The following is a 25,156-nucleotide window of genomic DNA, read 5'->3' as shown; positions in this document are numbered from 1 at the left end:
TTGCATGACACGCTGAGCAGTATTCTAAAGATTCAAGCCTATAAGAAAAACCTATAGAGAGCTGGTTCCTTTCATCCATTTCAGATATCTGGCTAGAACAAAAACTGTACATACTGACTGGGAAAAATTAAGGATTTAGTTCTCTACTTTGATCTTAAATATATTAATTTATCATAGGATGTTAGTAAAGAGAATTTATGTCACATATTAGAATACTTGTTTACAAAAATTCCTATGAGAGAAAAATAGTATTTTTTACTTATCTGATACCTGTCTTCTACTGCTGTGGCTCCAAGTAATATCAGATCTTTCTCTATGAACTGGAAAACATCTGCCAATTTCTCTTCCCGCTGCTGCAAGGCAGTCCTGGCTTCAAATATGCGTTTATCTATTTCCTCATACTCTTTTGATGTAAATTTTCTATATGCTATACACAGAGTTCTTAGCCCTTTCTAAAACAAACAAACAAAAATTAAAGACAAAAACTGAACACAAACAACAAACAGAAAATCAAGAAGTCACTATCAAAATACACTGAGGACCTAGTACCAAAAGTCAATCACAAATCATTTAAAAAGTACTATCACCTAGCGACAGGAAATAAATAGTGTCACAAAGCTCTACTGATCTGAGTTATAGGACACATATACCTCTTTCAACTTCTGATGTTTTCTTAAAAAGTTGCTCAAAATGGGCTGGGCGCGGTGGCTCATGCCTGTAATCCCGGCACTTTGGGATGCCAAGGCAGGCGGATCATGAGGTCAGGAGATTGAGACCATCCTGGCTAACATGGTGAAATCTCGTCTCTACTAAAAATACAAAAAATTAGCCGGGCATGGTGGCGGGCACCTGTAGTCCCAGCTACTCAGGAAACTGAGGCAGGAGAATGGCATGAACCTGGGAGGTGGAGCTTGCAGTGAGCCAAAATAGCATCACTGCACTCCAGCCTGGGTGAAAGAGCAAGACTCTGTCTCAAAAAAAAAAAAAAAAAAAAAAAAGTTGCTCAAAATAAATAAGGTCACTGAATTGTAGAATATTAGAGCCTAGAATAGATCATAAAGACTATCTTATTAGTGGTTTTTAAACTGTGTTATATGGAAAACCAGAAAGTTCTTAATACCTTCAAGACTGTCAAGAGAAAGACAGCTGCAGGTTCTACCTTCCTGTTTTAACTTACAATTCCATTTTTACCTACTTCGTACAATTTTCTAAAGCAAAGGAGATCATAATTTCCTAAAGATTCATTGTATGACAAAATTTGCCCTTCAAATAAACAAGTCAATAAAATGGCCATTATAAAAAAAAACTTTTTAGATTTATCAAATAAATGATTTTAAGTAATATATCTTCACAAGTGAATTGGAATCAGAATTGATTATCTGGTTCTACTAGGCTCAAAGTTTTCTTATAGTATTCATCTCTGAAAGTTGATATCTAAATCTAAAGACTTATAAAAGTTCCTTTTCTTGCTACATGCATTTTCCTCAAGAAAACTAGTAATAAATATTCTTTTTTATTTTTAGAGACAGGGTCTTGCTCTGTTGCTTAGGCTGGAGTGCAGTGGTGTGATCTTGGCTTACTATAGCCTTGAACTCCTGGGCTCAAGTGATTTTGTTGCCTCAGCCTCCTGAGTAGCTACGTCTATAGACATGTGCCACCACGCTTGGCTATGTTTTATTTTTTTGTAGAGACAGGGTCTTGCTACATTGCCCAGGCTGGTCTCAAACTCCTGGCCACAAGTGATACTGCCTCAGCATCCCAAAGTGCTGGGATTACAGGCATGAGCCACTGTGCTGAGCCCCGTAATAAATATCCTAATAACAACTTGGAAAGCGTAGACTTAAAAATACCATATGACACTATTTAGCAGATTTCTTTTTTTTTTGAGATGGAGTCTTGCTCTGTTGCCCAGGCTGGAGTGCAGTGGTGTGATCTTGGCTCACTGCAACTTCTGCCTCCTGTGTTCAAGTGATTCTCCTGCCTCAGCCTCCCGAGTAGCTGGGACTACTGGTGGGGTTTCATCCTGTTAGCCAGGATGGTCTCAATCTCCTGACCTTGTGATCTGCTGGCCTCGGCCTCCCAAAGTGCTGGGATTATAGGCGTGAGCCACCGCGCCCAGCCCTATTTAGCAATTTCTAAATATTGCCATTCCCTGACTTATAAATGACCCGTACCTATAAATGTGCTTCTTTTAATTAATAGTTAAAGAACCATCTGTTATTAATATATGAATTAATTCATTCTATAACAAATACTTACTGAGCACAAACTATGTGCCAGCATTATTTTAAATATTAAAATGGTGATAAGGTAGAACAATGTCTTTGTTCTCACAGATGTTACAATGTGGTGGGTAAACTGGAACATAAACAATTAGGAAACAACGGGAAAAATATCATAAACTGTTAAAGAAGGCAGATGAGCAGAGGTGAGTGTGGAGCATACATTTATAGAAATGCAAAAATGAGAGATCATGAAGTTCTAAGACTGAGAGAGAACTGCATAATAATTTTGCTATTTACATGAATGATGGCTCTTTGTGTTAATAAGATTCCCTATATTTTTAAATTTTGTAAATGAGAGATATAATTCACATACCATAAAATTCACCTCTTCAAACAGTACAAATCAGTGTTATATCGTATATTCACAGAGTTGTGCCATTATCACCACTATCTAAATCCACAATATCTCATTGCTCCCATGAGGACTCTCCTTTTTCCCCTTCCTCCAGATCTTGGCAATCAGTAATGAGCTTTCTCTGTGAATTTGCCTATTCTGGATATTTCATATAAATGTAGTATTAATATATGGCCTTTTTTGACTGCCTCTCATGCAGCACACTTTTCAAGATTCGTCCATGTTGTAGCATATATCGGTACTTCGTTCCTCTTAACAGCCTACTGATATTCCATTATATGGATATACCACATTCTGCCTATCTACTCATTAGTTGGACATTTGGGTTTTCCATTTTTGTGGCTATTGGAAATAATGCTGCTTATGAACATTCGTGTATAAGTTTTTTTGTGGACATGTTTTCAGCTGTCTTGGGTGTACACCCAGGAGTAGAACTGCTGTGTCATATAGTACCTCAATGTTTACCTTCTGAGGAACTTAGCCAAATTATTTTTCAATGTAGCTGTACCATTTATAATCCTACCAGCAATATGTGTAGAAGGGTTCCAGTTTCTCCACATCATTAGGATTCCCCTATGTTTGTTTAATAAACACTCTTCTAAAATAGCATAGTTTGAGCAGACCTTGTAACCAGAAATGCCCTGACTGTAGAATAGGTTTGAAGAGAAGATATATTTGAGCTTGCGTTAAAAGTCAGTTTTCACAAAAGGAATGTGGAGCCAACACACAGTGTAACACAACTGCAGAATTTCCATAATTTTTGATAAAAATTATAAGAAATAAAGTCCGAAATATTTCATACCTATATCTTTTAGAGTTTTTTTAATCATAGAAATTTGAACTCACCAAAGCAAATTCATCTACATGAATTCTGGTTTTTTCTATTTCTCCACCTATACATTTAGGGAGAATCGATGACTCAGCTCCTTTAGCAAATAATAACTTCTCACCTAGAGACAAAAAAAATGAGTCATCAAGCTCTTAATATTACATAAACAAAAATTCATGAAAGTTTAGATTGGTTACCTGAAGGTGCCTGAACAATTACACTCATTCTCCTACGATCTGAATCAAATTCCAGAATATGAAGCAGTTTGTACCTAAAGAAAAGAAAGTAAGAAAGACAAAAACTTCACTTTTTAAAAAAAATAATAAGTGATTATATGGAAATAATCCATATATAAGATAAAATGGCTAATTTAGAACAAGAATTAATCTCATTTTCATGATGACAGGTTACATGTCATTAATAACAAAACAGGGAAGAAAAAGAATAGACTGACACTGACTAATTACCAAATGCCACGTATTTTACACACCTTATGTCATTTAATACCCATGAGAAGTGAAGAAAGTAGGTCTTATCTCATTTTTATAGATGAAGACTATTAACCTCAGAAAGATTAAGTAATTTGCCTAAAGTCAGGTAAGCTTGTGAGTGGCAGAACAAGGATTGGAATCCAGATCTGCCCAGCTACATGTTTTTCTGACTAAAAAAGGTAACTGATTCTCATTGCTTTTTTCTGTCCTAATACACCTGACAAACACAACACACATTAATATCAAAGGCTCATTATAGCAGTGACTGTGAACCTGGGTGTGTGTGTGCAGGGGTCCATTCCCTCGTGCCTCTCTAGGGAGCTGTAAAAAAATTTGTGTGGCTACATGAGGTGTGGCTTAAAGTCTTCCAGAAGAAGACTTTCATATGTAAATCACTTACACAGTGATTTACATATGAAATCTTCACACATCTCACAGAAAAACAGTGAGTTGAATAGACAGGCTGTCACATGAAAGTGGCCAAAAAATGGGCCCTATCTAGTATGGAAAAGCATAGTTTGGAAAAGCACAGCTGGAATTGACATATGATCAGAATTGCTAAAACCATGAAAGGAGTAAGTATATTAAGCATCAACTAATTTATCAAAGAATGGAAAAACTAGATATAGACAGCTGTTCCTTCATGTTTGAAAGATAAAAATCACAGGAAATATAAGGAAAGTTTTCTTTATTCAGTGAGTATAAACCTATAAAACTCACTACCCAGAAGCATCTAAAAATAAACATACAAGTAAATTCAAGAATCATTAAGCTAAAATACAGATGAAATATTCAAAGCAGACTATTGTTATAACTATGATGAGATACAATATAATGTTAACATCATTCTAGAGCAGAGTTCAGTAACTTTTTCTGTAAAGGGCCAGAGAGTAAATATTTCAGGCTTTGCAGGCCATATATGGTCTCTGTTGCATATTTTACCTCTTTTTAAAACAATCCTTTAAGAATGTAATGTGGGCCAGGCACAGTGGATCACACCTGTAGTCCCAGCACTTTGGGAGGCCAAGGTGGGCGGATCTCTTGAGGCTAGGAGTTATAGACCAGCCTGGTCAATATTTCCACTAAAAATACAAAAATTAGCCAGGCATAGTGGCGCATGCCTGTAATCCCAGCTACTTGGGAGGCTGAGGCACAAGCATTACTTGAACCTGGGAGGTGGAGGCTGCAGTGAGCCTCTTGGCCTGGGTGACTGAACTCCAGCCTGGGTGACAGAGCAAGATTCTCTCTCTCAAAAAAAAAAAAAAAAAAAACGTGATTTGTGGGCTATAGAAAAACAAAAAATAGGCCAGATTTGCCCTGTGAGCTAGTTTACTGATCCCTATTCTATACTATATACACTTAACACAGAAAACATTCCAATATATGAAAAATTACCGTTCCAGTTTTCCAAGTGTTTTAACTTCCATAGTTTCTTCAGAATTGCCAATAAACACAACACCAATCCTAGACATCAAAAGGATAAAAAAGTGAGACTTAAGAAATAATATTGCATATTTCACGATGTCACTATAGCTTAACTTGAATAAAAACATTTAAAATCAAAGTTCAGAATGCATTTAAAAATACTTCCTTTTCATATCACTACTTTGGTGTCAGGAGTGGTGGCTCATGCCTGTCATCCCAGCACTTTGGGAGGCCAAAGCGGGTTGATCACCTGAGGCTAGGAGTTCAAGACCAGTCTGGCTAACATGGCGAAACCCAATCTCTACTAAAAATACAAAAATTAGCCAGGTGTGGTGCCCTGTGCCTGTAGTCCCAGCTACTCAGGAGTCTGAGTCAGGAGAATGGCTTGAACCCCAGAGGCTGCACTGCGCTGAGATCACACCACTGCACTCCAGCCTGGGTGACAGAGTGAGTTTCCATCTCAAAAAAAGAAATATATATATATATAAAAGAATATATATATAAATATATATATACACATACACACACACATATATATACTTTAAAGGACTAGAAGGATTAGAAGGATCAGGGTAGGTGTAGTACAACATATACACAAGCATTTTTCATAAATTCTGTTACACAGATTTTTATAGTAATCAGACTTTCAAAGAGATCTTAAAAAAAGACTCAATGCAAGCATGATAATGACTTCAAATTGTCATTTGAAATTTAAATTGTACTTCTATTTTTATGTATTTATATGAATTCTGACAACTTAAAATGATGAATTTATGTTTGAAAATTTTAAATGATGATTCTAATATTGTTACATTTATTTAAACAGTGTTTTTCCGAAGATTTGGAAATCAGACTAAATTACCTTGCAGCAGCTTCTACTAGAGCCTTTTCATCTGGTGAAGATGCATAGTACTCCAACTGCAAGGGTGCCAGGTTGGATTGCCAGGGACCATCACTAATGCAGTCAGTTTGAACATTGCTAATCTGTACAGTGTGACAGAGACTGACTGCTTTAAAGAAGATATCATGTTCTTTAATCTGTAAAAATGCAATTAATATTCATGATAAAAATATCATTTCCACATACCATTTAGGAAACCAGAGGCAAAATTCTAAGATCTAGAACAAGGGTGCTACAACCTTGATTGCCTGAATAACAGTTGGTTGTTTCTGCCTTCAAAAAGTAAAACGTCACATTTGCTTAGGACCCTTCAACACGTGAGCATCTTTTTAGGAGGTACAACCACATTGCAAGTAGAGGGGAACACTTTTTTATAGAAGAAGTGAGGTCTCAAAAAGTATTAAATAAGTTTAAGCTCTATTTTTCAAAGAAAGTCTTCTTCGCTTCAAGGCAGTAAGGGCTTTTCTTAACTACATTCCATTTAAATACTCAAAGAGCTAAGGCAGACACGTATTAACTAACAAATTAAACTGGGCTGTAACTACAAATTCTTAGGATTATATTTTATATTGTTGAATCAAATATATGAATTTCAAATGTGTATTCCTTGCTCTACTGACACAAACTTTTTTCCTGCAACTCATCAACTACTGAAGAGAATTATTTCATATGAAACCCTTATTTATTAATTTAAAAATTACTTACTAGTTCAGTTTCATTTTCAGGACTGGTTCTGAAAGAGGAACTGGCTGTAAGATGGGATAAGTTGTTAAGATGGGATAAAGTACTAAGATAAGATAAGTTTCCTTCTGAAGAATCTGGTGTTGGTCCTTCGGGTACAAGTCTACCATTGATTTCTTGGTATTTCATGCCATTAATTGAACATTCCCGAAACTGCATCTCATTTTCTGTCAGTGTACCAGTTTTATCTGTAAACACGTACTCTACCTATAGAGATAGAAAACAAAAGAAAATAAACCTTTGTGTTCACGGTCCTATGTTAATAAAGAAAAAAATCTCTGTCCTCGCTCTCCTCAAGTCCAGTTTATCTATTAATATTGATATATGGATGCTAAGATTCTTATAATCCAAGCAATTAAATAAATAAAGATGCCAAGGAAAGAAAACAGGGTAATACAAAATAGTGTAAAGCTACACAGATTCTGAAGTTTGTGGCATCTTTACGTACATGTTTATCTGTAGAATTGACGAGAATTTGGTATTAATGCTTCTTTTTTTTTTCTTGGCTAAGGTGTTTTAAGTAGTAGGACTCAAGAATTATCTCTAAAGCAGGGTGGAAAGGATGCTTAATAACACAGAATGGGAAAGGGTATCTGAGTGAAGGGAAATAGTGCAGAGCTGGGAATAGGAATACACAATGATAGCGACAGCAACACAAGAAGTTAGAGGTGCGAATTGTCTAAAACAGACAGAAGTTGAAACTGAGGGCAGAAAACAAATTTAGTGAAAAAAATCAATGTTTAAAAGAATATTTTTAAAAGTAAGTAAGACAAATTATTTTATTACTTTTGGAGGCTAATTCCAGAAAAATTACTTTAAAAGAAGGTATGTCCACGAAAAAAGAAGGATGTAATAGTCAAGTCTTGATCCAACCAGGATCATCATGAAAATCTGATTACTGCAATAATGACTTGAGAAAAAGTCCTTTAAAAAGGCATGTAGAAATCACAAGAAAAGAAGCTACAGACCAACATCCCTTATAAAGAGATGCAAATCAAATCCAGAAACATATAAAAAGGGTTATATACTACAAATGTGTGGGATTTATCCCAGAATTGCAAGATTGACTCAACATTTAAAAAAATTAATGTAATCCATCATATTAATAAAATGGTACCTGGCCTTCATTTTATTAATAAAATAACCACCAAAATAGGTTTAGAAAAAGCATTTGATAAAAATCCAATACCCTTCGTGATAAAGGCATTCAACAAACTGGAATAAAAAGGAACTTCCTCAGCTTGATAAAGGGTATCTATAAAAAACTCACAGTTAACATCATACCTTATGGAGACAGATTGAATGCTGTCTTCCTAAGATCAGGAATAAGACTGCTTTTGTCACTTTTACTCAACATTGTACTTAAGGTTCTACCCATGACAATTAGGCAAGAAAAGGGAAATAAAAGTTAACATGATTGGAAAACAAGAGGTAAAACTATCTCCATTTGCACATAATATGACCTTGTATACAGAAAATTCTAAAAAACCCACTAAAAAAAACAGAACTAATATATAAGTTCAGCAAAATTCCAGGATAAAAAGATCGATATCCAAAACGAAAGGTAGGGTTAAATTTGTCAAAAAATTACTTAACTTACCTAAAGTCAAAAAGCAAATAAATGGTAAAACTGGAAATAAGAGACAGAATACTTTATCTTTACTATTTGATATTAAATGTTGCCCAGTATCTATAGCAATGTTGAACTGGAATTTAAAGACCCCATGCAAGTTAATTAAAAAAAACCCACACATGTAGATCAGGAAGAATGAGGGATGAGTTATAAAGAAAATATAAGACACATTAGCAATCAAACAGAAATAATACTCTAGAGGTTACTAGAATACAGACTGCACTATCAGTCATGCAGCATTCTTTAGAAAAAAGATTAGATGGTAGGAATGGATAAAATAAATTAACTTTGATTTAAAAGTATATATATATATAAAATCAAGAAGTTTAATCTTAGCCGGGCACGGTGGCTCACGCTTGTAATCCCAGCACTTTGGGAGGCTGAGGCGGGCGGATCACGAGGTCAGGAGATCGAGACCACAGTGAAACCCCGTCTCTACTAAAAAAAATACAAAAAATTAGCCAGGCGTGGTGGCGGGCACCTGTAGTGGTGAGGCTGAGGCAGGAGAATGGCATGAACCCGGGAGGCGGAGCTTGCAGTGAGCAGAGATTGCGCCACTGCACTCCAGCCTGGGCGACAGAGCCCGACTCCGTCTCAAAAAAAAAGGAAGTTTAATCTTTTAACTTTCATGATAAACAGGTCATCGCTGTAAACCTTCCTAAGAGTTGTTTTTTGGATAATACGGAAATGAAAGAGCATAGAAGAATATGAAATAAAGTAGATTTCATTGGTATAAAGACAAAATAGGAATAGAGGCAATAAACATATATTAAATACTTGTAGTTTCAAAAGCAAAAAGAGGGGCTGAGAAAATCAGTAATTAAAGAAATAATCACCAGAAGTTTCTTAAAGACAAAGCAGACATGAGTATGCATACACAATGTGAGGTTCCAGGAAAACAAAAATTCTATCATGAAGGAAAAAGGAGGGGAAGAGAGTTGAGAAAGAAAGGTCAAAGGCAGATTGGAAAATATTTATTCAGAAAAGTAAAAATGGGCCTTTAGGCCTTAAATATATAATACGTAATTAAAGAAATGTGCCATGAATTAACATTTAACATAAATTATTAAGGCCTCCTAAATGTTACTAAAAATAAATGGATCGGCTGGGCGTGGTGGCTCACGCTTATAATCCCGGCACTTTGGGAGGCCGAGGCGGGCGGATCACGAGGTCAGGAGATCGAGACCACGGTGAAACCCCGTCTCTACTAAAAATACAAAAAATTAGCCGGGTGTGGTGGCAGGTGCCTGTAGTCCCAGCTACTCAGAGAGGCTGAGGAAGGAGAATGGCATGAACCCGGGAGGCGGAGCTTGCAGTGAGCCGAGATTGTGCCACTGCACTCCAGCCTGGGCGACAGAGCAAGACTCCGTCTCAAAAAAATAAATAAATAAATAAATGGATCAACTTCTGGTTAAACATGACAGGTTGAGCACATTTAATTATCTCTGGTTCTCTTAAAACTTCACCATGAGGATAAAAAAACAGAAAAAGAACAAAAATAATGGTAAAAAAGTCAACATGAGAGGAAAGATTGACACAAGTTTGGAAGATGGAAAAGGAGATGAATGAGTGGTAACTGATTTACCAGAACTTAGAATCTGAAACCCAAGTGATAAGGAAACCCATTCTCAGAAACGCTCAGGAAGCAGACCTACCAACTACCCCTGAATGTGGGAGTACAGGATGAGGCTGTAAATACACGCTATCAGGAGTAGTTTAAATTCTGAAATCTCTTTAAAAGTTGCAAACTTCAGAATGCCCCTCATTTACTGGAGCAACAGCTGGAAGGTGTATTCCCCTAGTAGGCTGAACCAGACAGAATCTGGTCTCCGCAAACAGCTGCACACAGGAAGGGAGGCAGTGCACTAAAAACAGATTTCCAATGGCCAGCTCTAGCAGTCATAAGCAGCAGAAATATTACCTGCTGGGCCTGTCAGCCCATTACCTTAAGGTGTGGCCCACTGAATCAATAGCTTCTGATAAGCATACTAGTGCCAGTTTTTTTTTTTTTTCAGACAGGGTTTCACTCTTGTCGCCCAGGCTGGAGTGCAATGGCACAATCTGGGCTCACTGCAACCTCCATCTCCTGGGCTCATGTGACTCTCCTACCTTAGCCTCCCAAGTAGCTGGGACCACAGGCACACACCACTGAGCCTAGCTAATTTTTGTATTCCAGCTAACGTTTGTATTTTTTGTTTTTGTATTTTTTTGTAGAGATGGGGTTTTGCCATGTTGTCCAGGCTGGTCTTGAACTCCTAGGTTTAAGTGATCCACCCACCTTGGCCTCCCAAAGTGCTGGGATTACACAGGCATGAGCCACTGAGCCCAGCCTTTCGGTTTTTTTTTTTTTTTTGAGACAGGGTCTCACTCTGTTGCCCAGGCTGGAGTGCAGTGGTGTGATCACGGCTCACTGCAGCCTCGATTTCCTGGGCTCAAGTCATCCTCTCACCTCAGCCTCCTGGGTAAAGCACTTTTAAATTTGAAATGATAGACAAAGATTAGCATCCATTTGAGGATCACTCCTTATATAAAAGGTAGAATCTGAAACAAATTATAATCAGTTCTGCTGTAACACCATCTTGAAAACACAAATTTATCCCAGTGCAACTGATACAATAAGGGACAATTTGAGCATAATCAAAACTTTGCTCAAATTTTGCCCAAACCTCAGTTACTAGCTATCTCAGTTCACCACGTGTTATGAGTCACACTCATCCACATCTGGTATTACAACCCTCCCTCTGATTTCAGATAGCCTTCCTTCTAACACTTCACAGTAACAGGTAAGTTGCAACCCTTCTGATGCCTATCTTCCACAGGCAAACTTCAGGTCTTTTCCAGATAAGTGCCTTATTTATTGAAATACCTGTGTATTCATGAACACTTTGGCAAGTGCTGTTTTTATTAGGTTCCTATCTTTTAAAAAATGTATTATTAGGCCGGGCGCAGTGCCTCACGCCTGTAATCCCAGTACTTTGGGAGGTGGAGGTGGGAGGATCACCTGAGGTTGGGAGTTTGAGACCAGCCTGACCAATACGGAGAAATCATGTCTCTACTAAAAATATAAAATTAGGTGGGTGTGGTGGTGTGTGCCTGTAATCCCAGCTACTTGGGAGGCTGAGGTAGGAGAATCGCTTGCAACCAGGAGGCGGAGGTTGCAGTGAGCCGAGATTGCGCCATTGCACTCCAGCCTGGGCAACAAGAGTGAAACTCCGTCTCAAAAAAAAAAAAAGTATTATTAATGTTTTTGTGTCATACCCCTAATCCCATTCTCTCATAAACCCTGTGACTTTTACTAGGCAATTTTGCATTATGCGGTGAATTTTAGGAATGCATATATCACATTATAGCAGAACGGGCTGTTCTGGAAAATGCACTACAAGCAAAGATAATACATGGAGCAGAAGACTTCAATTGACTGTCATTAATATCCTCGGGGAGGTAAAAGAATAGATTACGTTCAAGAAATGGGATAAGAGGCAATTTAAAAAAACTATCCAGAGAATACCAAAATATTAGAAATTAAAAATATTATAGGAGAAATAAATCAAAAGATACTGAAAAGATAAACCAGAGGCATTCTACCAGAAAGTAGAATATAAAAACAAATAAATAAAAACTGAAAATTGAAGTCAGAGAATTAAAGGATCAATATAAGTGATATGACATGCAAATAGTTTCAAAACAAGGGAAACATAGAAAGACATGTTATCAAAAAAATAGTACAAGAAAATTTCCTAAAATTGAAGGACATGTGTTTCCAGGCTGAAAAGACTCAGAGTTAATTGCCAATGAGACAAAAAATAAAAAAGGAAAAACCAACACCAAGGTACACCATCATGAATTTCAGAACTATTGCATAAGGAGATCCTAAAGCTTCCAGAGATAAAACAACAGATAATACATAAAGAACTGGGAATCAGAATGGAACTGGATTTCTCTAACAGCAACACTGGAGGCTAGAAAACAATAAAATCCCTTCAAATTTCTGAAGATTTCAATCTGGAATGCAATACCAGCTAAATTACTAATCAAGTGTGAAAAGATAATAAAGATATTTTCAGACATGTCAAGTTTCAAAACATTTTCCTCTCATACACCCTTTTTCAGGAAGTTATTAGAAGATGTACAGCACCAAAAGAGAATAAGCCACAGGTAGGAAGACATGGGATGCAAGAAAGAGGAGATCCAAAACATGAGACAGGCAAAGGAATTTCCAGGGTGATGATAAAGGGAAGTCCAGAGTGACAGCTGAGAAGCAAGCCCAGAAAGAATAAAGAATAATCCAACTGGAGCAGAAAGGTGGAAGCCTCCAAAAACATTGCCACCAAAAAAAAAAGAAGGCAGGGAGGAAGAAAGGAACTCCCAGATTACCTGATACGTTTGAATACGTAGACAGATGCTGCACATATTATCAGAGACTTGTTTGTGGCATATGGAAATTAAGGAAATGAAAAAAACAGAGCAATTAACTCTTGGGAAAACAAAATATATAAGAAGGGAAATGTAATTATGGTATTATAGGGCACACCTATAAAACTGGGAATTAGTGAACAATATTAAAACAATCATAATAATGTTAATAAAAATATTTATTAAATCCCAAATTGTGATATGATAGTATTAGGGGGCTATGAAGAAGCAAAGTGGATATGTGTCTGGGTATATGTGCGGGAAGAGTAGTATAAGAGTTATGTCTTTATATTCCATAGTAGATAATGTCTAAAACTTAAGAAAAAGAAAATCAAATAGAAATATAGTGGTAAATAACAAAAGAAACAACTTAGGGTTTAAAAATTGGGAACAGCTAGGAGTGGAGCAAAGGAGGGTTGTTTTTGGTATAAGTGTCATAATACCTTGTTACATTAATCTTTGTACATGTATTGCTTTGATAAAAATAACAAATTAGAGAAACAAAATATTAGGATCATTTTCACCTGTCCAAGCTCTTCATTCAGATCGGAAGTATTGACTTGAGCTTTCTGATCTGATTCTTCATGATACAGATCAAGATCCCAGCCAATAAAAAATGATCCAAGAAATTTCTGCATTTCGACTGTCACATATAATGAAATTGGAATGATGAAATTGTAGAGAACCAAAAAAGCAAGGAAGTCTGAAATAAATCTCAGAATCTAGAAAAAAGGAAATAATTGTTTGATAAGAAAAAATAAACTAGAATTTCTTCAGTATTACTGATGAAAATGACCAGAAAGTTTCATGCCTACATAGAACATCAACTATACTCTGAGGTAGAATAGTCTCATGAATTGAAATTCATTTATTGAATTGTCTTTTTAACATTACATTTCCTCTGATTATTTTATTGCTCATTAGAATCTTGATGAAATAAATGATGAAAAGGTTAAATTCAAATAAGTTAATTTGTTACTTTCAGAAGCTAACAAAAAGCCTGGTATGACTGAAACTACCTTTGGCAAAATTATAATTATAATACCAGCAGTGTACTTATCCCATTCTACTATTACCCTTCAAAATCAGATAACTACTAAAAGTTGAGTGTAACTTTACAAAGTTATACAATAATTGCGAGGTTAAAAGTGCTAGAAATTAAAACTCTTAAGTGCAGATTATATAGGAACAGCCTACTTTAATGGCTTTAGCGGCTCCATATTTCAATATGCATTTGTGAAAGGAAATGTACCTAATTGTGAATGATATTAAAAATACAACCCTGTGATTATTTGCTTTGTAGTTTCTTGAGGTCCAAATTTGTCTTCCAATACAAAGATTTTAACCTAAAGTGAAATTTGGAGAACAATTATTTACCAAAATTATAGGTTAAATTATCTTGGTAGTCCATGTTTAATCAATTTAAAATACATGACATAATTTGCAATATTACTTCATATTAAGACTGATAATAAGCATCCTTGAATTATTAAGACAAAATTAAAAATAGATCCATTTACTCTTTCATTCATTTATAAGACATAGTAAATGAAAGAGAAAACTGAGTTTGTAGTATTAATGTGAAATGCAAATATAGATGGATTTAAAATTCTGTGACCTCTTTGAACTATTCAAGTCATGCCACAGGGAATACAACTTTTTATGCCATAAACTACAAAAAGCATATCAGTACAAACACACTGGCTTCTCTGCATTTGCAATGCCATTTTTGTCACCCTTCAGTACTAATGGATTTAGGATTACAGTGGTCTCTCCTATCAGAAGTCACTACCAAAGCACTAATTGTGCCAAATAAGTTTCCTTTATGACACAGTCAGTAACACCATAAAATACCTTACTGCTATTTCTTTGATGTTCTGTTTTTTGGTTATACCAAGGTTCATCCCATTTTTCTTCAGCTTGCCATGTATACTTCAAGATAGTGCTGATGACAGCTTCAGATATAAGGATTACTAGATAAATTATCAAAAATGTATTCATTGACCTAAAGGAAGAAAAAGATAATATAAAACATACAAATAATGTATTACTATATTCACTTGCTTGAAAATTAGTACTTGCATTAGAGAACATATTAAAACATAGAAGGTATTACCGTAACTATTTTAAAATACACAGTTTTTGTTTTCAAGAAATAACCGTTAAATAGAATTTATTTATTAGCCATAAAAGAACCAATACACACAGGTTACAAGCCTATTTAATATAGCCATGTTACCATTCAAAATGCTTATAGTAAATGACGGTTTTAGTCAGTTATTTTTGCCATAAGTAATTATTCTTTTTTTTTTACATTTTCAGCACCCATCTTAAGTGTAATAGCTAAAAATAACATTTGTATAGCATTAAAATTTTATAAAATGTTTGTCACATCTACTACCTTATCTAATCTATATGAAAACCCTGGTCGGGCGTGGTGGCTCAACACGCCTGTAATCCCAGCACCTTGGGAGGCCTAGGCGGGCAGATCACGAGGTCAGGAGATGGAGACCATCCTGGCTAACACGGTGAAACCTGGTCTCTACTAAAAATACAAAAAAAATTAGCCAGGCGTGGTGGCGGGCGCCTGTAGTCCCAGCCACTCGGGAGGCTGTGGCAGGAGAATGGTATGAACCCGGGAGGTGGAGCTTGCAGTGAGCCGAGATCGCGCCACTGCACTCTAGCCTGGGTGACAGAGCGAGACTCTGTCTTGAAAAACAAAACAAAACAAAAAAAGAAAAAAAAAAAACCTGTAAAGGGGAAATTATTATATACTTTTTAACTGACAAAGACCAAAGCCCAAAAATAATTCTGTAAATTTCGCAAAATCACATATGTCAGGAATTGACTTCAGAATCCCTCTTCTCTTTATTAGGTAAGCTTAATGCCACATGTCTTTAAGTTTAAAAACGTATTAATACAATTAAAGGGAACTCTTATCATTGTAAATTCAAATGTATGCAAAACAAGTGATGTTATAATGAACTCTCACATCCAACAAATACTGAGGGAAAATGTGAATCACAAGCTTTGTAAAAACTCTTAAAAGATTGAAAAATGCCTGAATTCTGATTTTTCTCCCTAGGCCTTTCATAATTTAACCTAATCTTAACTATGGAGTAAGCTGATATTCCACCATGTTCCAATGTAAACTCTATATATTCTGCAGTGACAGTAAATAAGGAACGTAAGAAAGGAACTGGCTTTTGTTTGGTTATTATGTGTTAGGCACAGTATTCAGCACTTCACCTATAGTACTGCTCGCATTTTTATACATGAGAACACCTGGATCAAGAGAAGAAAACAACTGGTCTAAAGCCCCACAGAGCTAGTAAGGAAGGGATATGACATTCAAATCTACATCTGTCTGAGTCTAAATTTTGACCTCTTTTCACTAAACTAGTCATGTCTCCTTGTGGCAACAAAATGCCTGGTTTATTTCCATCTTTCTTGCTCATGTCTACCCTCATCAGACATATTCTCCTTTTTCCCTATATTATTAACCTGTTTTTCAAAATTTAACTCAAAATCCATCTCCTTCCTAAAGTCTGTCCTAATTACATTGGTTTACATTCAACTTTCCCTTATTTAAATTTAAAACTAGTACCACAGCCCCTATTACCTAATTTTTTTTACTGTGTATTAGTTTTAACTTCCAACTTTACTGAAGTCTCCAAAAAGAGATGGAATTACATCTCAGAAAACCTACTACAGCAACAGATACACAAAAAAGCTCAATAAAGATTTCTAGGACATCGGGCTGTTTCCAGTTTTTTGCTATAACAAATAAAGTGGCTATGTACATTTCTTCTTGAAGTTTTGTGTCAGCATAAAATTCATTTCTCTGAGTTAAATTCCCAAGAGTACAATTGCTGGGTCATATGGTAAACATGTTTAGTTTTGTAAGAAACTCCCAGACTATCTTCCAGAGTGGGTATACTATTTTTAATTCCCACCAACAACATACAAGAGATTCAGTCTCTCCACCTCCTAGCCATTTGGTATTACCACTATTTTTATTTTAACTATTCTAATGCATGTGGTGACATCCCAATGTGGTTCTAATTTGCTTTTCTCTAACAGGTAATGATGCTGAATATCTTTTCATGTGCTTATTTGTCATCTGCAGCTTTTCTCTGGTGAAATATGTATTATGCATTTGGTGAAATATGAAATATGTCTTTTGCTCATTTTCTAATTGGATCACCGAATTACTGTTGAGTTTGAGAGTTCTTTATGTTTCTAAACATAAAGCCTCTGGAAGATTTGTGGTTTGCAAATATTTTTCCCCAGTCTGTAGCTTGTCTTTTCATCCTTTTAACAGGGTCTTTCACAGCACCAAAGTGTTTAACTTTGATTAACTACAACTTATTAATTTTTTTGATTTAGGAATTACGCTTTTAGCGTCATGTCTTCTAGCTCTTTGTCTAACACTAAGTCCTGAAGATTCTGTTTTCTTCTAAAAGTTTGTTTTACATTAAATCTATGCTCCAATTGAATTAATTTTTACATACAGTGGGGGTTTGGGTTTGTTTGTTTTGCTATGGATACCCAATTGTTCTAGCACCATTTGTTGAAAAAGATTACCCTTCCTCTATTGTATTGCTTTTGTGCTGTTGCCAAAAATCAATTGGGCCTATTTGTGTCGGTCTGTTCTGGGGTTCTCTATTGTGCAACACTGATCTATGTATCTATTCTTTAACCAACACCAAATTGTCTTGATTACTGTAGCTTATATAGTAAGACTTAACATCAATAGCAATTCTTCTCACTTTTTCATTTTCAAAACTGTTCCTTTGCTTTTCTATCTAAATTTCAGAATAAATTTTCTACTTATACAAAAAAACTTGCTGAGATTTTTATAGAAATTGCATTGTACCTATTAATCAATTTGGGAAAACTGGCACCTTTACTGTACAAGTCTTTCAACCCATGAACATGATATATTGTTCCATTTATTTAGATCTTTGATTTCTTTCCTCAGTGTTTTGTAATTTTCAGCTGAAAAGATGACAAAAGGTGGTTACCTTCCACCTTTTGCCCATTTTTTTAATTGGCTTGTTTCACTTTTCATTGTTGATTTGTAGGCAGGTGTGTGTGTGTGTGTGTGTGTACACACATGCACATATATATCATTATATACTCAGGATACAAGTCTTTGGTCAGATACATGTTTTGCAAATATTGTCTCCCAGTTTGTAATGTGTATGTTCATTTCTTTAAATGTTTAGCCTGATGAGCAGAAGTTTTTAATTTTGAGAAAGTCTAATTTATCAATTTTTAATTATTATATTTGTTGTATCCTAAGAAATCTTTACCTACTCTTAAGTCATAAAGATATCTTTCTAAGTTCTCTTCTAAAAGTATTTTTTGTTTTGTTTTGTTTTGGTTTTTTTAGATGGAGTTTCGCTCTTGTTGCCCAGGCTGGAGTGCAATGGCACGATCTCGGCTCACCACAACCTCTGCCTCCAGGGTTCAAGTGATTCTCCTGCCTCAGCCTCCCAAGTAGCTGGGATTACAAGCATGCACCACCATGCCCAGCTGATTTTTGTATTTTTAGTAGAGACAGGGTTTCTCCATGTTGGTCAGGCTGGTCTCGAACTCCTGACCTCAGGTGATCTGCCTGTCTCGGCCTCCCAAAGTGCTGGGATTACTGGTGTGAGCCACCGCGCCCAGCTCTTCTAAAAGTTTTGTAATTTTAGTTTTTATATTTAGGTCTATGACTTGTTTTCAAAACTTTTTGGAGTACAGCATAAGGTAGAAGCTAAGTTTCTTGTTTTTCTCATTTGAATATCCAATTGCTGCATCATTTGTAGAAAATACTAATTTTTTCATTGAATTGACTTGTTGCTTGGTTGAAAATCAACAAACCCACACATGAATGGTCTACTTCTCAACTCTGTATTTTATTCTATTGAACTATCATCTTTGTTAATACCACACTGTAATTACTGTAGCTTTATATTAAGTATTTAAATCAGGTAAGGTAAATCTTTTAGCTTTCTTAAGAGATTGTTTTTGCTGTGCATCTGAATATGCATTTTGGCTATTGCATTTCAATATACACTTTAGTATTACCTTGTCAATTACTACAAAAAGACTGCTGTGATTTTGAGACTGAGGGAATATATACAGTAATTGACAGCTTAATAATACTGAGCTTCACAATCTATTAATGTGATTTCTCCATTTATTTAGTTCTTAATTTCTCTTGCCATGTTTTGTAATTTTCATTATGGAAATCTTGCACAAGTTAAAAAAAAAACTTATTCCTAAATATATTATGCTTTTTGATACTACTGTAAATATAACTTTTTAAAAATTTCATTTTCTTACTGTTTCTTACTATTATAAGATATAAAAATGATTTAGCGGCCGTGCACAGTGGCTCACGCCTGTAATCCCAGCACTTTGGGAGGCCGAGGCAGGTGGATCAAGAGGTCAAGAGATCAAGACATCCGGCCAACATGGTGAAACTCTGTCTCTACTAAAAAATACAAAAATGAGCTGGGTGTTGAGGTGTGCACCTGTAGTCCCAGCTACTCGGGAGGCTGAGGCAAAAGAATCGCTTGAACCCGGGAGGCGGAGGTTGCAGAGCCGAGATCACGCCACTGCACTCCAGCCTGGTGACAGAGTGAGACTCTGTCTCAAAAAAATAAAAATAAAAAAGATTTCTCTTTATTTACCTTGTATTCTGAGACCAACTTGCTTATTATAGTTTTCTTATTGAATACTTATGTCTGTTTACATGAAAAATCACGTGTCTTCCAGTAGGACAATTTTACTTCGTGCTTTCTAGTACTTATGACTTTTAATTCCTTTAACTTGTTGCACTGAATGAAGCTTCTAGAATAATGTTAAAAGGTAGTGAGACTGGATACTCTAGGTACAAGTCCTTTACAAGATATATGCTTTGCAGACATTTTCTCTGGTCTATGGCTTGTATTTTTAAATTTTTTATTTTAGTTTCTGGCATCTTCACAACATAAACAGTGCCTTTTTAAGTGCATAAGTCTTACATTTCGATGAAGTTTAAGCTATCAATTTTGGTGGTTCCTTTTCCATACATTTCCCATCTAAGAAATCTTTACTTAACCCAAGGTCACAAAGATTTCCTCCCATGTTTTACAGATTTAGTTATTATGCTTAGATCTTACACTTTGAGTCAGTTTTTGTATATGCGGGAGATGGGTAAGGGTGAAGATTCGATTTTTGACATACAGACGTCCAGCTGTTCTAGCACCATGTGTTGAAAAGGCAAATCTTTAGCGTGGAGACATTTTTTAATAATAACTTAAAGCTATTTGAGAGACTTACGGTTATTTAGACTTTCTGTTTCATGCTGGGCTAATTTTGGTAAGTTACCTGTGTTTTCAAAGAATCTGCCCATTTCATCTAAGTTGTAAAAGTCAGTGACAAAAAGTTGTTCACAATAGTTCATTATCCTTGGATATGTGTAGGATCTATGGAGCTATCCCCTCTTTCATCCCTGACATTGGTAATTTTTTAGTTTTTTTCTCTTATACCACTTCTCTTTTGCTTAATCAGTCAATCTCAGCAGGAATTTATCAACTTTATAGCTAGAAATTTCCCTCTAAGCTGGACTTTGCCTTGAGTCTGCAAATGTAAATGTGTTGGGTTTAAATTACCATTCTATTTGAAGAAATTTAAATTTCCTTTGTGATTTCTCCTTTGACCCATGAGTCAGTTAAAAGAGTTGTTTTTTAATTTCAAAATATTTGCAGATTTTGTTATTGATTATTAATCCAAAATCTTTTGGGATTTGTTTTATGGCACATATGATCTGTCTAGATGAACTTTCCATGTATAATTATGGAACTATTCTAGTTTTCAGTTTTCATAGGCTTACAATATACATAGTGTATCTTTTGATGTCAACCTATTTATATCTTTGTATGTAAACTGTATTTCTTCTAGACAGCATATAGTTGGGTCTGGCTCTTTTATCCGATCTGACAATCTCTGACTTCATTAGACTGTTTGATGCATTTATATTTCATGTAATTTTTGGTCAAATTTAGGACCACCGTTTTGCTATTTGTTTTCTATTTGTCTCATTTGGTTTTTTGTTTCACTGTTCTTCCTTTCTTGCTGTTTACTGTGTTTATCAAACATTTTAATATTCAGTTGCTCTAACTTATTAGCTATAAATCTTTGCCTTACTGTTTTTAATGGAAGCTCTAGAGATCAGAATACGCATCTTTACCTTACTGTAATTTATTTATAGATGCTATTGTATTACTTCATGTAAAATGTAGGACCTTTGTAACAGTTCATTTAAAGCCCCCCATCATCTTTTGTGCTCTGTTTATATAAGAGAAAAAGAAAGCTTAAAATTAATCATTTGAGTTCATCTAGCACCATAAGAAGTTAAAGAGGAATAATTAGTCCCAAATTGAGAAGAAGAAATAGAGGAAATTAATTGAAGATGTGAGCTGAAGCCAAGGGAAAAGAGAAAAAAATACACAAAATTAAAGCCAAAAGTTGGTTCTTTGAAAAATATTAATAAAGTGTCTTTTTTTATTTTTCGAGATGGAGTCTCACTCTGTCACCCAGGCTGTAGTTCAGTGGTGCGATCTCAGCTCACTGAAACCTCTGCCTCCTGGGTTCAAGCAATTCTCCTGCTTCAGCCTTCCAAGCAGCTGAGACTACAGTCGCACACCACCACACCCAGCTAATTTTGCATATTTAGTAGAGACAGTGTTTCGCCATGTTGGCCAGATTGGCCTTGAACTCCTGACCTCAAGTGATCCGCCCACCTCGGCCTCCCAAAGTGCTGGGATTACAGGTGTGTGCCACTAATGAAGTGTCTTTCTGTGCTTGCTTGTATCACTTAACATAATGATCTTCAGTTACATCCATGTTGCTGCTAATGACACGATTTCATTCTTCTTATGGCCAAATAGTATTCCATTGCGTGGGTATGTATACATTTTTTTTAAGGTATGTATACATTTTTTTATCCATCCGTCTGCTGATGGACTGTTAGATTGAATCCTTATCTTTGCTATTATGAATAGTGCTGCAATAAACATGCAAGTGCAGATATTCCTTTGATATACTGATTACTTTTCCTTTGGATAAAACCCAGTAGTGAGATTGTTGGGTCACATGGTAATTACGTTTTTAGTTTTCTGAGACATCTCCAGACTGTTTCCCATAGTGGCTATCCTAACTTACATACCCACCAACCACGTATAAGAGTTTTCTTTTCTCCATATCCTTGCCAGCATCTGTTACTTTTTTTTTTTTTGTCTTTTTAATAATAGCCATTCTAGCTGGCAAGATGACATCTCATTGTGGTTTTGATACACATTTTTTTTGTTTTGTTTTGTTTTCTGAGATGGAGTCTTGCTCTATTGCCCAGGCTGGAGTGCAGCGGCACGATCTCAGCTCACTGCAACCTCTGCCTCCCGGGTCCAAGCAATTCTCCTGCCTCAGCCTCCTGAGTAGCTGGGACTACAGGCACCTGCCACCACACCCCGCTAATTTTTGTATTTTTAGTAGAGACGGAGTTTCACCATGTTGGCCAGGCTAGTCTCGAACTCCTGACCTCAAGTGATCCTCCTGCCTTGGTCTCCCAAAGTACTAGGATTACAGGCATGAGCCACCAGGCTCAGCCTTGAGTTGATTATTTATATGGTGAAAGATACGGATCCAGTTTCATTCTTCTGCATGTAGCTATCCAATTTTCCCAGTACCATTTCCTGAAGAGGATGTCCTTTCCCCAATGTCCTCTGTTGTTTCTGATGAGAACTGGTTATCACTTATATTGTTATTCACTTACATGTGATGCATTTCTCTTTGGCTCCATGAAATATTTTCTTTTTCTTTGGATTCTAGTATTTTGACCATGATGTGCTTTGGTGTGGTCTTTCTTTATATTTCTTTATATTTTTCCTACTTAGAGTTTGCTGATCTTGGTAGTGTAGGCTGAAGTTTTTTCCTCAAATTTTAGAAATTTTCAGTCATTATTTTTTCAAATATTTTTATTCTGTCCTTTTTTCTCTTTTTTGGGGAATCAATTACACATATACCAAACAGCTTAATATTATCCCACATGGCTCTGAAGCTCTGTTCATTTTTCCTAATCTTTTTTCCTCTCCATTCTTCGACTGAATAATTTGTTTTCTTCAAGTTCACTGGTCTGATTTATTCAGTCTGGTGTTGAGCACACCTAATGATGTTTCCATTTTAGTAATTATATTTTTCAAGTCAAGAGTTTTCATTTCTCTGCTGAGTTTTCCCATATGTTCATTCAAATTTTCCTTTAGGCCCTTGAACATATTTATAATAAATTTATAATATCTGCTTTAAAGTTCTTGTCTGCTAAATGCAAGATATGGATCATTTTGGAGACAGTTTCTATTGAGTGCTTTTTATCTTATGGATGAATTACATTTTCTTCATATTCTGCTTATTTTTTATTGCAGACTGGACTTTATAATAATACATTATAGACAGTCTGTATTCTTTTATGTTCCTCAGAAGAGTGCTAATTTTTATTCCAGTAGGCAGTTAACTTCACCTAGTTCAACAAACTGTGTCTCCAATGCAATCAATGGGCAGCAGTAAAATTCTGTTGAGTTCTTTGTCTCCCTTGCACATGCATAGTTCTAGCAGTCAGCCAAGGACTTGGGCAGAATTTATGTGCAGTTTTTAGAGTTAATTCCATTCTGTAGCTTCCATCTCATTGCTTACAGAAGGGAATTAACGCTAATCCCCTTACATTATTTTCCCCTAACTTTCCAGCTGCTCTTCCAGCTATTAACCTTGTCCTCTGATACTTCTATCCAGTAAAGTTCAGACTTTTTGATGTCCCAAGCAGCACATAAACTGGGGAGTGCCCTCAGGCAAAAAGCTGTACTCTTAAATTTTCCCCCTTGCTGTTATCATCTTTCAGGATTACACTCCTTGCCCATTTCTATTTGATTCTGGTTTGTCTCCAATGTTTTCAAATAGTTATTTAAATTTTTTTTTTCAGTTTTAGAACTGTTATCTGCATTAGTCTGATTAAGTGATTCCACCATTTATTCAATAGTATTTATTTTAAAAGTCATACTATAGAGCATTTACTACATGCCCAACACTGTGCAAAATGTTACTTGTATGTAAAAATATAAGAAACTATCACTGTCCCCAGGGTTTTCATTCTATTTACGTAATGTATATTTTTATATACATATTTTATACCAAATGAATAAAAAATGTATAGTTATATTACATATAAATAAAACAGTTTTCTTACTTTTCTACTGCAGATCGCTTCTGTGATTTGCTCTTGTAATTTAATGCCATCTTAGTTTCCATTCCAGTGTATACCGCAACACCTGTAAAATAAAACAAAATTGTCTCTTAAAATAATCCTCTAGCATGTTTCACAAGAAATAAATATATTTACCAGCATGAAAGCTTTTAGTGTACTGTCTGACAGTTGTTATAATTTTGATTTTCTTTAAGTCTTTTCAGAGTATTAAAAGGCTTTCTGAGTCCAATTTTGGGAAGCCCCAGTCACTCAACTGGCTAAATGGGGGAGGGCATGGAGTCCTGTTCCTGAGTTGTAACAGATATCTGAATGACAAATTTATTTTTCAATTGGAATTGATAGAGGAAAAGAATCTGGAAGGATAAAAGTGTCAGGGAAGGCCATTACAAATAGAGCAGTGTTAACAAAGACAGATATGGAAAAGCACTTTCTGTTAGGTTGGGACAATGGACTTTGGCCACAGTGTGAAAAGCCCTGAATGCTGGAATCGGGGGTCTAGACATTATCCCATAACCACTGGAGAGATAATATGGAAGTCTGTCAGAGTAAATCAAGTAAGCACATGGAAAGTGCTATTTAAAAAATGTGCGTCTATTGAATGACTTTGAGATGAGCAAGGATGACAGTAGTAATGGGACTAAAACTGGACAACAAATGGAATTAGGTGAGACCAGCTCATAAAAAAAACTTTGCAGCTAGACCTTGGTTTGAATTCTAGCTCTGCTGCTTATTAGTTCTACATCCTCGGGTAAGTAATTTCTGTGAGTCTCAATCTTCCCATCTTTAAATGGGAAAA

The 25,156-nt window shown here is 35.8% G+C and overlaps 1 protein-coding gene across 8 annotated transcripts in view; it reads right to left on the bottom strand.

The window, feature by feature from the left end:
* ATP11B (ATPase phospholipid transporting 11B (putative)) overlaps positions 1–25,156 on the bottom strand; it is a 131,400-nt gene that overhangs the window by 48,239 nt on the left and 58,005 nt on the right. For all 8 annotated transcript variants that reach the window (XM_063621735.1, XM_063621736.1, XM_063621738.1 and 5 more), the window contains 9 exons: positions 24,343–24,424; positions 14,928–15,078; positions 13,598–13,795; positions 6,992–7,234; positions 6,248–6,423; positions 5,356–5,424; positions 3,667–3,740; positions 3,487–3,590; positions 271–452 (listed from right to left, as the gene is read on the bottom strand). In XM_063621735.1, the coding sequence (XP_063477805.1) occupies positions 271–452; positions 3,487–3,590; positions 3,667–3,740; positions 5,356–5,424; positions 6,248–6,423; positions 6,992–7,234; positions 13,598–13,795; positions 14,928–15,078; positions 24,343–24,424 (1,279 nt within the window). The remainder of the gene's footprint in view (positions 1–270; positions 453–3,486; positions 3,591–3,666; positions 3,741–5,355; positions 5,425–6,247; positions 6,424–6,991; positions 7,235–13,597; positions 13,796–14,927; positions 15,079–24,342; positions 24,425–25,156) is intronic.

The sequence above is a fragment of the Symphalangus syndactylus genome, chromosome 17 (genome assembly GCF_028878055.3).
Source record: "Symphalangus syndactylus isolate Jambi chromosome 17, NHGRI_mSymSyn1-v2.1_pri, whole genome shotgun sequence".
In the NCBI taxonomy this organism is placed as follows: Eukaryota; Metazoa; Chordata; class Mammalia; order Primates; family Hylobatidae; genus Symphalangus; species Symphalangus syndactylus.
The sequence above is the reverse complement of the archived record's forward strand: the minus strand, read 5'-3'. Positions and strand labels throughout refer to the sequence as shown.